This window comes from Phalangium opilio, unplaced genomic scaffold (assembly GCF_054372755.1).
Source record: "Phalangium opilio isolate 3A_F unplaced genomic scaffold, DU_Popi_V2 ptg000009l_1, whole genome shotgun sequence".
Taxonomy (NCBI): domain Eukaryota; kingdom Metazoa; phylum Arthropoda; class Arachnida; order Opiliones; family Phalangiidae; genus Phalangium; species Phalangium opilio.
Window position 1 is genome coordinate 3,441,124 of NW_028324146.1, and position 14,101 is coordinate 3,455,224.

General features: G+C 36.1%; 1 protein-coding gene across 2 annotated transcripts; it reads left to right on the forward strand.

Moving 5' to 3' along the window:
• Nucleotides 1-904: 904 nt before the first annotated feature.
• On the forward strand, nt 905-2,012 carry LOC149713216 (uncharacterized). 2 transcript variants are annotated; one of them, XM_089843685.1, is made up of 5 exons: nt 905-1,189; nt 1,466-1,524; nt 1,582-1,686; nt 1,771-1,872; nt 1,939-2,012. In XM_089843685.1, the coding sequence occupies exons 1-5, from the start codon at nt 1,027-1,029 to the stop codon at nt 1,960-1,962; spliced, it is 453 nt and encodes a 150-aa protein (XP_089699811.1). In that variant the 5' UTR covers nt 905-1,026; the 3' UTR covers nt 1,963-2,012. The 2 variants fall into 2 exon arrangements, with proteins under 2 accessions (XP_089699811.1, XP_089699820.1); XM_089843694.1 differs by having other exon boundaries at nt 965-1,189; nt 1,466-1,506.
• Nucleotides 2,013-14,101: the final 12,089 nt, after the last annotated feature.

The following is a 14,101-nucleotide window of genomic DNA, read 5'->3' on the forward strand; positions in this document are numbered from 1 at the left end:
AATGATTATGAAGGATATGTTATTAAAAGAAAATTAGAATAAAATGTCAACTGTCACGATTGTTGTTTCGTTAAATATTTCGTTTTGCTTTTTAATATAAATGTCAACAGTCGTGCTTACCTGGTGATTTATATTCTTGTTGTTTTGTCAAATATTTCACAATACACTCTCGTTAAACCAAAAAGAAATTGAAGTAACATAAAGTAAAGCACCGATGAAAGTCTTTCGTAATGCCGGTACGATGTGGACGACGCCGATTCTCGATTTCTTCTCTAGTTGTCTTAGTTTTAGGTTAAACTTAGGGTAGGTTCAGTAACGAAAATCTCAAGGAAATCGCTGTTTTCTTGATGTTTGGTTCATATTCTCGAGACGTCACAGTGACGTAATAGATTGTTGAACGGAAAAGTGACATATTTAAGTTCTAAAGTGCTGTTTTCGAAAATGGAGTCGGGGAAACATCTTACTGGCCCTCAAAACGTAAAGAAGCGCAAATGTCTCTTTTCAATTATTAACGCGCTGTTTAAGAAAATTATGTCCATTTGAATGGTAGAAGTAGTTTTGCAACGAAAAATAATACAATTACTTTAGAAATAGCATTATTGGAGTTTAGTTTTTAAGTTTCACGCCAACTTTTCATCTGTCAAGATTTCAAAAGTCAAGCACTACGTCACGCCATCAAAAAAACCGTCCCCTGCAAGCGCTGAGCATCATGACGTCAAAACCTGAAACGCGAAAAAGGGTACAATAGTTATTAAGCGCTGTCGTCATATGAAATGCCACAGTACGTCTACATATGGTGAGCAACGAGAGCATTTAAACTGTTCCACCCGCAGTTTGCTTTAAGACTCATAACGCTCTATGCCAATGATAAGCTTTCTATTCAAGCAAACGCGGCATTTTGCTTAAAATTTAAAGTACGTGACATATCACATTTACATTAAAAACAACACGAACTGGAAAAATTTAAAACGCACTCACTCGACGTTTTATAACCATAGTCTGAAGTACAGTTTACTGAATATCATCATGAAATTTCGCATCTTCGGTCTGATTTTTTTCGCAGCCATTATGCTAACTTTGGAAAATTCCGTGTATACGTGGATGACCAATGCATGCAACAAAAAGGTCCAATGGCATGACTTTACCAGAATGGTGGATGAGTTTTCAAAGACGGTTTGCTACGCTAAGGGTAAGTTTTAAACCCAAAATATTAACTCGCCTCGTTACTAGTAGTAGAAACCGTTGGATAACCCCTTAGTAAATTTAGCATTAACTTTGAATTTCTTCATTAAATTTAAGCAATCATCCGTAAAACCCTATAGTAAACGGAGAACCTAAGGTCAAAATGTCACACAACATTTTGGATTAAAAATCGCACAGTTTTTCGGTCCTTCCACCCCTTTTTGAACAACCTGTATAGTATTACAGTACAGGTTTTAGAAATAATACTTTTCTATTGCTTTAGACTTTGATAAATGCTTGACTGAAATAAAAAGACTAGGCACGGTAAACAGACTAAAAATTGTACAATTTCTACTGAACTTTACAAGAAATCAATATAACTATGATACTTCTTTTCAGAAATATAATTCCACAGTTGACACCAGTTGCTTTGACAATTTTATTGGCAAAGATTTCTTACGAAAAGAAAAGTGCCCTCCAATGACAAATCGTAAAATCACGAAGGCAAGTTGAAAATATAACAGCCTAATACAATCTATTTGTATTATTGCCTTGTGCTATGATAAATAATAATACTAATATCTTAAGGAAATCGGAGATTTTCCACTATATTGCTGCGCTTATGAAGTACTACCAAAACAAAGGCAAGATCTTCTACAACGATTTTTCAGTGGTATTTATAAATACGAGGTATGTAAAATAGTTCCTAATGTTTTGAATGGAATTTAAAACTAGTAACCGGTATTATTATTTAAGGCTTGCCAAAAACAAGAAGCCTAAGTGTGATGTATAACTGGAAATAAATAAAATATTTTGAAAATGTCTGAAAATACGTTTCCAATTGGCCATTTAAATCTTTAAGAATAAAATATTAATGTTAGCCGCTTGTGTTTTCCATAGCTAGGCCTACATATTCTTTGCGCAACTTGCTTCACATCGGAAAATCCGTATTTCAACGGGAATTCGTGATTGTTTTATCATGCCAAGTGCCCTTTAACTGATTGAGGGGAAAGTTTGGACATTAACGAAATAGTGAACAATCCAGAACATGCCTTTAAAGAAAAACCCCGCGTTCACTATGTGTATATAACAGGCGACACTATTTCCCCCTGTTGAGAGAAATTCGCGCTAGCGGAACTGCGTCATTTTAGGGACAGAATTAAAGGTCACGTAAGAGGGAGCTATCTAAGGCGGCATACAAGAAATAGAGAATGCGGTTTATGTAAACAGGGAGAAATGAGGTAAACTGTAAATACTGGCTATCACTGTTAAAGTTTGGAAACACACAGTGCTTATTCTTAACCATTTTAGTTAAATAACAACCAAATTCCATTAACTTTAACCACGTTTTACGCCATTAGACTTCAAAATTTCAAATATTATAATTTATTTATTCACCCGCAGATGACGTTAGCAAAACCCAATTTATTTTTCTCTCTCAAACTTTCACCCCTTTCTTGTTACAAGTATTGGATGTCTCGGTTTGTACGTGCAAAGGTACGGCTGTTAAGGCATGGTTGGGGGAATGGTAAGTGGATGGCGGCAGTGGAGAAGTCAACATCAATGTAAATCGTCACTCACTGAGTTTTTGAATCGATTAAAGCTTTTAAAGGCAATATTAATTGACTTTTGTTTCGGATGGAGAAATGTTGTTTAAATTGAATTCGAAACCAAGCTAAACAACTATTTGCTCACCGTACCAAATTAATTGATTTATACAACAACATTATATCGGTGGCCCAAAGGGTATCGACAACTTCATTTGCCTTAACTATTTTACCCTCGTAATGTTAAGAAACATCGCTCACCATCTATTTAAAAACACATTTACACCTCCGAGAGGCGTATGCCACGGAGAGGTTATGTTCTCGGCGTATCGGTCTGTTGTTACACCCCAGGGGAGAGGGTTCGCAGTCTGCAAATCGGAGCAAACGTGTTTTCATTTTCCGGACCGCATTCACAGTTCACGGAAATCTGGAAAATTGTATTCCACTTAAGTCTCTTTCCTGTTTTCATTCAACTTATTTTTTAACTCATTAAGTTTTTTTAAAAACATTTCATCGTGCTGTATAATCGCGAATATCTTCATCCATTTTTTAACATTTATTACATTCTCTTCTAGTAATTTAGCCGTTTTGTCCAGAATAATTTCGTACTTTCGCTCTGTAAACGCTTGCAAAAAATATCCAAAGGGAATCTCCGACTTAATGTACTCGCAACGGTCCTCGTCCCACGCTGTAAGTCGAAAATAGGGGGCTCCAGCAAAAACAGCCACCCTTGTCATCAGGCTTCCACCTCGTGTCGTGTATCTAGATCCGGTAAACGATGTTACAAATTCTGATTTAATTGGTCGTAATTTCGACTGCTTTATTATGAAGGGGCATTAGACTGGGCAGTGGACCTCTAATAGACCGAATCTTAACAAATACGTTGGCCTGGCCTGTGTAGATAAATGTTACACACACGTCTCTTTAATCAATCTAATTAGATCTAAAATTCCTTTTTAGTCATGACGAGGCTAGTAGTTTGACCTGACCTGGAGATGAGTTATGAATTTTAGTATATTGTGGAGGGAATATTAATGAATAAACAATCATATCTGTATGTGTTTTAGGAATCCACAAATCTGACATCTTGCCTTATATCAAATGGGATGTCATACTTGTCATGTCAAAATTGCTCACACTTTAAGAAAAATAAAAATTTCGGTATTTATTCAGGGAAAGAACCGAAGCTGGATGTTTCACCAAATTCTTTTTCTTTCAAACTCTTCTGGGCTTCAGTCTATGTTAAAATTTTACAAGATATGCTTTGTTTCGATAATCAAATTTGATTTTGTATCGTAGCTCAATGATAGCACGAGCCATAAAGGGACTATAAATAGCCTTCCATTTTGTAACGATTTAGATCGATAAACTGACACCAAATTTTAAAAAACATTGAAAATTTTCAGAAATTATTAATGTTTTGGGTAAGTTGTTCTTGTGACGGGGACCCACATGTAACATAGAAGCCACACGCAGGCTTTGTATGGGTATCCCTTCGTAGATAAAGCTTATATTGTTAGATTATTATACTAAATAGGTGTTTGTATAGAGAAAATGTACAAATGTTCATCTAACGAATCGCGATGGGCACGTGACCTATGTAGTGATATTTCCAGTACATTCAAACAAACTGATCAAGCCTCAAATAATCATATTATACAGTCATCAATTGAAGCATTTTAGCGTGCTAACCTGTCTGCTATGTTATTGAGTAGTGTCAGTTTCCCAACAAGATCCAATCGCTGAAACGCACCACCAACAAAAATTCCCGATCTGAATTTTGTCACTTTTTCATCGGGGCTTTTTTCATCACCGTACAGCTCAACGAAGTTTTCACTTAGACAAGTGAATCTCGCAATTCTTTTACCGAAATCCACTTCACTTTGCGTTGGTGGTTTATTATCCAGCATTACAATGGCGGCATTGCTTGAACCTAAGGCGTTATCAAATATTACGAAACCAATTCGACCGCTCATTTGAAATTTTATTGTTAAAATAGCGTGTCCATGAAAATTCAGTAAATGGTGGTGATTGTCTTCCATATCTTTGGTGATTTTTAACATTAAGTTCGTACTGTCTAAAGTCGTTGTTGTTACGTAAGGAGCTCCGATAATATCAGGATACTCTTGACCTAGTTCGCTGCGTAGTAGTCTTTGAAGTTTTAATGTTCTACCCCTAAAAATGGAGGTTAGAAACGGTTAAAGGGACTCTCGATTGGACGGCAGACCCATGATGTTCTACGTTTCAACATAGACGATCGACAGGGAATATCAGACACTAAAAAAAGACACATGCTGCTTTCTGACACGTTATCAGCAGCTCTCGCAGAAATACCTCTCGTATATCCTGATATAGAAATGAGGTACGTTACCTGCAGGTGGGTAAGTCTTCGTTCGGCGTATCTACTTGGTATTGGCTGTAAAAATCCGGAAGGGAAAGAGACTGTGTTTTGAATGCTTCGTAAAAGTCGATGAAACAATGAACTCTTTCGTGATTCTGGTTTAATAATACCGTATCCATCACTTTTTGGCATTTGTTAACAAAAATTTCTAATTCATTAACTGATTTGAAAAACATCATTTTAATATTTTTATTCCACGACTCCAAGCTCAAGTCTTCTAGGGTGTACCTCGTATGAGCAGTTCCCGGTAGAGCAGTTCTCGAAATAGCAGCCGCGATTCCAAAAAAACAGCGGCGTTCTTCAAAACTGCTGTTTTAGAAATAGCGGCTGCTGTTTTAGAAATAGCGGCCGCTGTTTTAGAAATAGCGGCTGCTATTTTGGGAAATAGCAGTGTTTGTCTTCAGTTTCGAGTATTTCTTAACAATACAGTTATATTCGTTGTTTTCGAAAACTACCTTTTTCTATGATCATTTAGTCAGTAATATGACCTACTAACGGATCGTGTTTTTAAAGTACACTTAAATATTACACTATTCTTCAGGCTGTATCAGTTAACAATTCTAATACCAGAATAGAAAATATTTCAAGAAAGCTTATTTTATTTCGGAAGTAGATAATTGTAAAGAGTAATTTTTTGGAAAAGGCATATTATTATTTGGGAAGTGAAAGAAGACAAACAACAATATTTTGGAAAAGGCGTAACATTGTTACACCATTTCCAAAATATTACTAACCTAAGTCTAGCCAATCAAAACAAAACCTAAAAAACCCAACCGAACCAAACCTAACCTAACCTAACCAAACCTAACCTAACCAAACCTAACCTAACCTAACCTAACCAAACCTAACCTAACCTAACCTAACCAAACCAAACCTAACCTAACCTAACCTAACCTAACCTAACCAAACCTAACCTAACCAAACCTAACCTAACCTAACCAAACCAAACCTAAAACTATTGGGGGGTTCAAATAATCAACTTGAAGCTAACCATATCTGACCTAGTTCTATTTAAGTTCATATAACACAGCGTACACCATAATAAAGAACAGTCGTTTTTCGCATTCCTGTTTTTCTGCTCTTTAGAGAACTGCTGTAATGGTACGCCGCGTTTACGAGAACCGCTGTAATGGTACGCCGCGTTTACGAGAACCGCTGTATCGGTAACTGTTGTAACGGGTAAACTGCCATTTCGGGAAACCGCTATTTAGGGAACTGCTGATATGAGGACCGCTATTATGGAATCCGCTCATACGGGAACCGCTCAACTGAGGGCTTCCCGTCTTCTATGCCGTCCATTATATTCGAGTTTTTTCATTCATTTGGTGAGCAAAATTAAATAAAACTGGCAAAATCACATAACAGTTTATCAAATTTTCTCATATCTTATCATTTTAAATTATATGATGCAACCGCGGTGGCGATAACTATGTATTTAATAGACTGGTAGAATTTAAGCCAGCCTTTTTAAAGTAACAACTCGGAGCCTCCAAACTACTACATTACAACCTTCTTCAATGGTTGGAAATATTTGATAACGGATTTATCCTTAAAAAATTAGAGACCACTAAAATTGAAATAAGACAGTGATATGAAAAGCACCCACCAGATTTAACCAGCCATCATTTACCGCCACCTATAATGGCCTCTAATTGTATTCAAGGAGTTTTAGGGACTAGAAGACTGCTGTTTAGTGCAAAATCTTTGTTTTTACAATATAAATAACGAAACACAGAACACACAAGCAAGATATATTTAATATAATAGTTCAATACAATAAAACTCTATAAATGGGGCGTATATATTACAGTGCACAGAGAGGTGGTGGCTAGTTCCTAATGCCACAGCCATCGGCCTCTACGTTTGTCTTGGTAATCACAGGTGGAATTTTCCAAAAGCCGAAATAGCGGAGACATGTTACCAAAAGTATATAAATGTAAAAATAAAAAGTTCACTTCTTTATCAATTCCCTTTGGCTGTAGACGACATGCGAACTGAGAAGCAAACTATACACTTCTCTCATCCCCTTACACGAACTAGCCAATCAGGGAAGAGCTTCTTGACGTTATAGATTTATTGAAAGTTGTACATGATGCAGGCGTTCTAAACGTTATTTTCTGGTACTAGAGCTACCATCTGCAACTTTGTGAGTTTATTCACGGCTTGTTTTCTGTGTCACAGTCCGGAAGCTAGTCATGCGCAGAGGAGGGTCAACACCAGGCAGAGATAAAAGAGGGCTTCTCATACTTCATGGTGCCAGCAAGTGTCAACGAAGTGTACTTTTTGTTCTTATATCTATATACTTTTGATGTTACTTCTCTTTTACATTGTTTGGCTTATCTCGTTTCCCATACCGTTATGTTATCATGAGCATTCATTCGCCACCAAAATTTAATGTTTTGCAAAATTCGAATCTGTTTTTTCGTCTAGGAGAAAACCATGACAAGCACGTGATTTGTCAAGTTAACCATATGTGCTATTATTTTTAGAAGTGCCGCCCATTTATAATAAAGATACAATAAAAAACAGTACATAACTATTATATTGAAATCTCAATACGTACAAAATTATTCTTTCACTATTATATATAATCTTTGACTCACGCAAGCCTACATGTAGCTTTGTATGCATGGTGGAAAACTTCGCCGATAACCCTTAACTCACAGTTGTTACGAAGAGTCAGTGTTTTAGGGATTTACAGACGTTATTAGAGAAAATAAATCAAAATTTTTAATAACTCTATTAAATATGGGATTGGGATCTATTCAATTCTCTGTCGTAAAACATCCCAGCACAAAGGCTTAATGAAGCTCCTTTAAAGGGTATGGGAATTTACAATTTCATATCATATTTTAGCACGAAAGTGGTATTATATTACACTTTCAAGTCTCTACTTTCAAAATATAAAGTTTTTAATATAATTGAACCAAAGTTTCTATTTTTAAAATCCATTGGAAAATCACGAAAACTCAGCTTCGATATATAAATTATTTTGTCTTGTCAGCTTGTTCGGTTGGTTTATGACATCACACGGGCAAACCTATAAAAGCGAGAGCGAGCGCGAGCTATACCCGTCTCGTGCTCTGTCTATGCTTTGATAGCGGAGAGAGTGGCACCATCTCGCGTGCGTGACGTCAAAAACAAGAAAACGTTGTAGCCTTTCTTAAAGACTTTTAAAAAGTGGATTTTAAATAATTTCATATGAAGCATTTTCAAATGCATATTGCCAAATAACTAGAAATCGGAGAATTAAAAGCTTGATATTTCTGAATTCACAGTAATTAATTCTATCTTTTGCTATATAAATCAGAGGTTTTTCAAACGAAGCTTCTCATACCCTTTAACAATGGATTACAAACACATAATTTATACACTAATGCCTGTAAATACCCTAAAAATCATCCCTGCATTTCAAAATCGCAAGAAAAGTATCTATCTAAATTGATCAATACCGATCTTTCCACCCTGCACATACTGAAATTTCAACTAGTATCTATGAATTATTAAGTAGGTGAAGGTCGGTAAATTTACGGTTAAGTTTGAATTTTGTTATTAAAATTTTACTCTTAGAGCTTAAACTAAATTGTCTTGGAATATGGGTATTTTAAAATTGTTATAATTTTTTTTCAAATTTTGATAAATTTGTAAAAGTAATTTCTTCTGTTTAAAAATAATTATCACTTGTGTTTGAAAACAATTATTTAAGTTAGGAATCGCTAATGCTAACTGTATTTCGAGTAAAAGTGATAATCTCGCTTGCTTTTTTCAGTTCTTAATATTTGCACGAGGTGCAGAAACAAGGATATGGATAAATTTCTTAATTGGATAAAAATAGTAAGAATGAACGGTTTATTCGTAAATTGTACTCGGTAGCTGGAATAGCAGGAACGATGTGGCTTGAATATAGCCTGCAGGGGTATCTTGTTTAGTTATGATAATACATGTATTACTTGAATGCATATGGGTAGGTAATTATAAGTTACTTTAACCTATCACAAATATTGTAGGCAATCACTTTTAATATTACAACAAGTTGGGAAAACCAAAATATTACCTCTCCGTGTCGAGAAGATTATATAACCTTAAGTATCCAATGAAGGAAATATATCACAATGCACGGGCCTTGATAGATATAGGAGGCAATGAAGGAAATATATCGCATGCACGGGCCTTGGTAGATATAGGAGGCAATGAAGGAAATATATCGCATGCACGGGCCTTGGTAGATATAGGAGGCAATGATAATCTCTCTCTTTTTACGAGAGGTTTATCTTTAATATTTAAATAAATATAATTATTTTTAATTATTTTAATCTTCAATAATTAACATTAATAATAGTTAAATCGTTTAAAACAAAGTTATACCTATTATCTTCTCAAACTTTGCTAATATTGACGTTTAAAGTGAAGGGTACCCCTCTTCCCGCATTCTTGAAATTTTGGGGTATATATACGATTCGTTTCCATTATAATAGTAAGGAAAAAGCGCAATTGCGAAAACCTCTGGTAGCGATCCTACCTTAGGGAGGCTAGACGTTTCTCGTAACCCTAGCTGATCGCCGCGTATATCCTAAAACCAAACGATGAAAAATGGAGTAGAAGCCAATGGTACAGATTGGTGTCTATGTGGGATAGACGGAAGACCAGTGGATGGTGGTGTTAGAAGCCAGTGTAAGTGCAGACGGGTGTCAATGTGGGATTGACAAAGAACAGAAGATGGTGGTGATTAGAAGCCAGTATGTACAGACTGGTGTTCATGTGGGATGGACGAAGACCAAACATGGTGGTGTGAGAACTCAAGTATAGAGTAGCCAACGGAGAGAAATACAATTTTCCAAATTTCTGTGAACTGTCAATGCGGTCCGGAAATTGGGAATACGTTTGCTCCGATACGCAAATTGCGAACGCGGTCACGTGAGTGTAACAACAGACAGACACACAGACAGACAGACACACACACAGACACGGCCGTTACAGAACCTCTCCTGGACTACGTCACACGGAGAGGTAAAAAGGATTATCCTACCTCGAAATAATCTTAAATAACGGGTCCAATCATTGTGCAATAAGATTGCTGCACAAACCCTTTTTTTAACGAATCATTTTTCTTGGTAGCTAATCTAATGAATGATGATTAATTGTTTACAACCCATAAGCAATTAAATGTGAGAGAAATTTCACGATAAGCTGATAAACATCAAAAACTCTTTATGGGTGTCAGATTGTTCCCATATTCTATTAAACATTTCGGCGTTAGTAATGAATTCCCCATTTTTACAGGGATAAGAACATGGAATTTGTAAACTCCGAACTAGGGAATTTTAAGTGCCATACAGAAATGCATTGGAGCTGTTAAAGATAAATTGCCCTCGATTCAAGGATAAAAAACATGTGATTTTACAATAGCTAAAAGCCCAAAACAAGATAGTTTGATTTGAGATTCCCGGCTTGGCGGTGGATCAGAATATAGGCGATTTTCGGTCGAAAGTGCGAAATGCCTCGAAGGTGAATTATAGTCCGTCATTAATTGTGGATCTTCAAAATTCAGAAATAAATCATTATGAAACATCCTCATAGCTGCTTATTTCACTGGGAAGTTTAAATAAGGCTAGATTCCATTTCATCAAAGTTCTTAATATAGCAGTTAAAGCAATTTTCATCGTACCTTCACCTAGAAATTATTAATGAAATAAATCTAAATAAACGTACAATTAACATTGAATTACAAAGTATTACTGAGCGATACCATTGTACGTATTTCGATTTGATTATCGTTTGCATATCGCAAAGTGACGGTCACATAGGACGGGAATATGGTCACATAGGAAGAATAACCCATTGACCCGAACCCAAATAACAAAATTTCTTATTTTGTCTAAGACGGTATCAAAGGCAACATTTAGAAATGTTATACTTTGAGTACACTCAAAATAATAATGAACAGCTTTTCATAACCTTACCTTTCATGAGAAGAGTCCATATGAAAAGCTGGTGTTTTTTTTTAAATATTCAAGGAATTGCTAAACCAAAATATACAAAAAATGCACCTTTCTGTGCTACACCTTATAAACCGCTTTAATCGCACGAAAACGATAGTAATACTTAACGTTATAAAGAATTATTTAAAAAAACCACCAGGTTTTTATAAAAAATTGTTACAGGAAAATAATTAACTTCAAATATTCGGAAGTGTGGCGCACTCCTGTCAGCAAAGCTTTTGGGCAACGAAGTTTGAGCAAATACGACAAATGTGGGCGTAACCTATAGATTCCGATTGCCCCGTGTCTGCTTGCGATGGCTTGACCCCAACACTCTTCCAGTACCTTACAGCTAAACATCAATTCCTTCCCTGAAACTTGCACATTTTCAGTCGAAGGGGGTGCAGTATCGTGCTTGATGGTTAAGACAGGACATCCGTTAAGGTGATACAAAGACGTTATATAGGGCTTCAAGGTTACCAGTCCATCAATGTCCTTTTGTTTTAAAGGCATATATAACGTGTTTGGATAATCAAACCGAATGTTCTGTCTTAAGACCACAAGATGGTCACACGCCAGACGCTACATTTATCCGTCTTATGATAAGGGTCTATTAAACGGGTTGGGAAACAAAAGAGTTTTAAAAGAGTAGAATAGTAAGAACAATAGTTGACGGTCAATTGGTAGTCGAAATATTGGGAAGATAACCCAATCATTGGGACCCGCCGGGATGAAATAATAAGAGTGTGTGTCTAAGCTATGTGCAGCATACTACAATTTCTATACTGTAATAAATGTTCAAATTCTTACTTGGATACATTTTAGAGAGAAATCTCTTGATGAGAGATAGTTCAAAGTTCATTTTCTTAAGTGCAAAACGTGATATAGTTCATGAAAAGAACAGGATTGTCCCATTGATTGTGAATTTAAGTAAAGAGTATTCAGATAGAACAATGTCCAGTGTAAATTTTATCGAAGATCGAAATGCCATGTCATTGTTTTCTTCCGCTTCTACAAGCAAAAGTTGATGATAATTTCGCAAAATGCCACGACAGTTGACAAGGAAAGTCCGCATATAATAATGACAAAAACCCTGGACAGAAATCCAACCGTCAGGGGTCCAGTCTCCTGAATCTGAGACATTTCATCAAACATAATTTCCCTGCCATTCCAAGCTGATTGTCTGTTCCATGGTTCGAAATGTCCTGTCTCTTGAAACCGTAAAACTCTGAAAATGCAGTGATATGATAATAACATACCAAACCTCCTCCCTCAAGTCAGGTATAGAGTAGTTTTTTTTAATATGGCAACCTAACTATTGAGCGCAGAGGTTTAATATTTGAGCTCGGTTTTGCAATCTTTCTAATTATAATATTTACCAAATTTCATAATTTTTAAAAATGGACTGGGGAATAATGTATCTGGCGTTCCCGGACGCCATTTTCAAAGAAGGCGGTGAAAGCTTGCCTTCTGATAAGGGTACTTGACTCAAAAACCACCCGTGAAACGAAAGATAATTCGTAAAATGATTTGGACTGCTTGTTCTCCGTGGGTTTACTGTTTTTGTCGATGTCACACAGTCGCGTACAGTGCACATACCAAAGAGATTGGTTATGTAACGGTGCGTGTGATCGATTTTCCTCGCATAACTCCGTCAACAAAAACGTCGTACTTATTTTTAGTTAGTTGGACGTAAATATCCGTTAACACCATTCCCAGTCTCGGAAAGTACAAAACAGTAAATTTCCCTTGGAGGTTTTTACGAATCATCTCCCAAACCTTAACGGACAAGAAATTATCATAGGTAGTATCGAGAAGCGATATCTAGTTTACTATGGAGAAGTTAAAAGATGCCTAAATATTCGCGCGCCATAGTCCCAGTCCCCCTTTCAAAGTATAAGGGAGGCCGGGCTATTTCGCCTCTCCTCGATCGTAAAATACGTAATTTTCGTCATTATGATGGTTGTAATTTAGAGGCAGGGATTAACTCCGGACCTACATTTGGACTCGAGATAAAGCTGCACATGGCGAATTTATAACTTCTCCCTAGTAAACTAGATTTCGCTTCTTGGTAGTATAGATATTTCTTCGTAGCTCACAAGTAATCCAGTCGTTCGAGAACGTTGCGAGGAAGTTGTTTGTTGAAAATATAATATCCATAACGGTTTTCGGTAGCCTTTTTCCCAATGTATACTTTTCGGTTCATCTTTTCGATTCTTTGTTTAGTTTTCTTAATCTTGAGAAGGTAGGGTAGGACCCTTCTATCGACAAATATTGCTCCAAGTCCTTTGATGATTTTGTTAACCATGTCGTCGCTGAAGTCATCGAAGTAAATTCCATTCTGGTCCATACGTTTTGAAAGCCGGGAATAGTCCATAGTTTTTACTCTCTTGAGAAACAAATTAAAAGAGAAACATGTAGGGCATTTTTGTTGGTGTTTCAATTAATGCGTTATTAGTGTGAAATAGGTTTGAAAGTTATTATTTAGCTTTCAAAACGAAATATATTTTAAAGGTGAAATATTTTTCAGTAAAAGTACTTACTACCATAGCAGCGTGAATCTCGTCGTTTATCTTAACCATCGGTATTAAACGAGGTTGGTTTAAGATGTCAGAGATACTATCGACGTATTTCGAATTGTCAATTATTAATTCGCTCTTGAGTAACGAGGAATAACATTTTAAGAAAGCGAAAGAAAAGAAGAGCCATCCGCATTTTAAAAAGAAGGATCGTTTTTCAAAGTTATTTATATCTGTTAAATATTTTCAATTAGTGAAATTACATTTGTATGACTAGTCAAATCTTGTTTGGGAAACTGTAGTTGGTTAAGCTGAATCACCAAAAAGGTTTGTTATAATAAATGTGCCCATTTCTCTTTTACTTTTCTGGTAGACTGAAAAAGATTGCTTGTCTGTAAAGAACCCCTCGTTTCATTTCCATAGAAGAACCTGATTTCCTTGGTTTTAATACAATTTAATTTGCAGCCCTAGCCC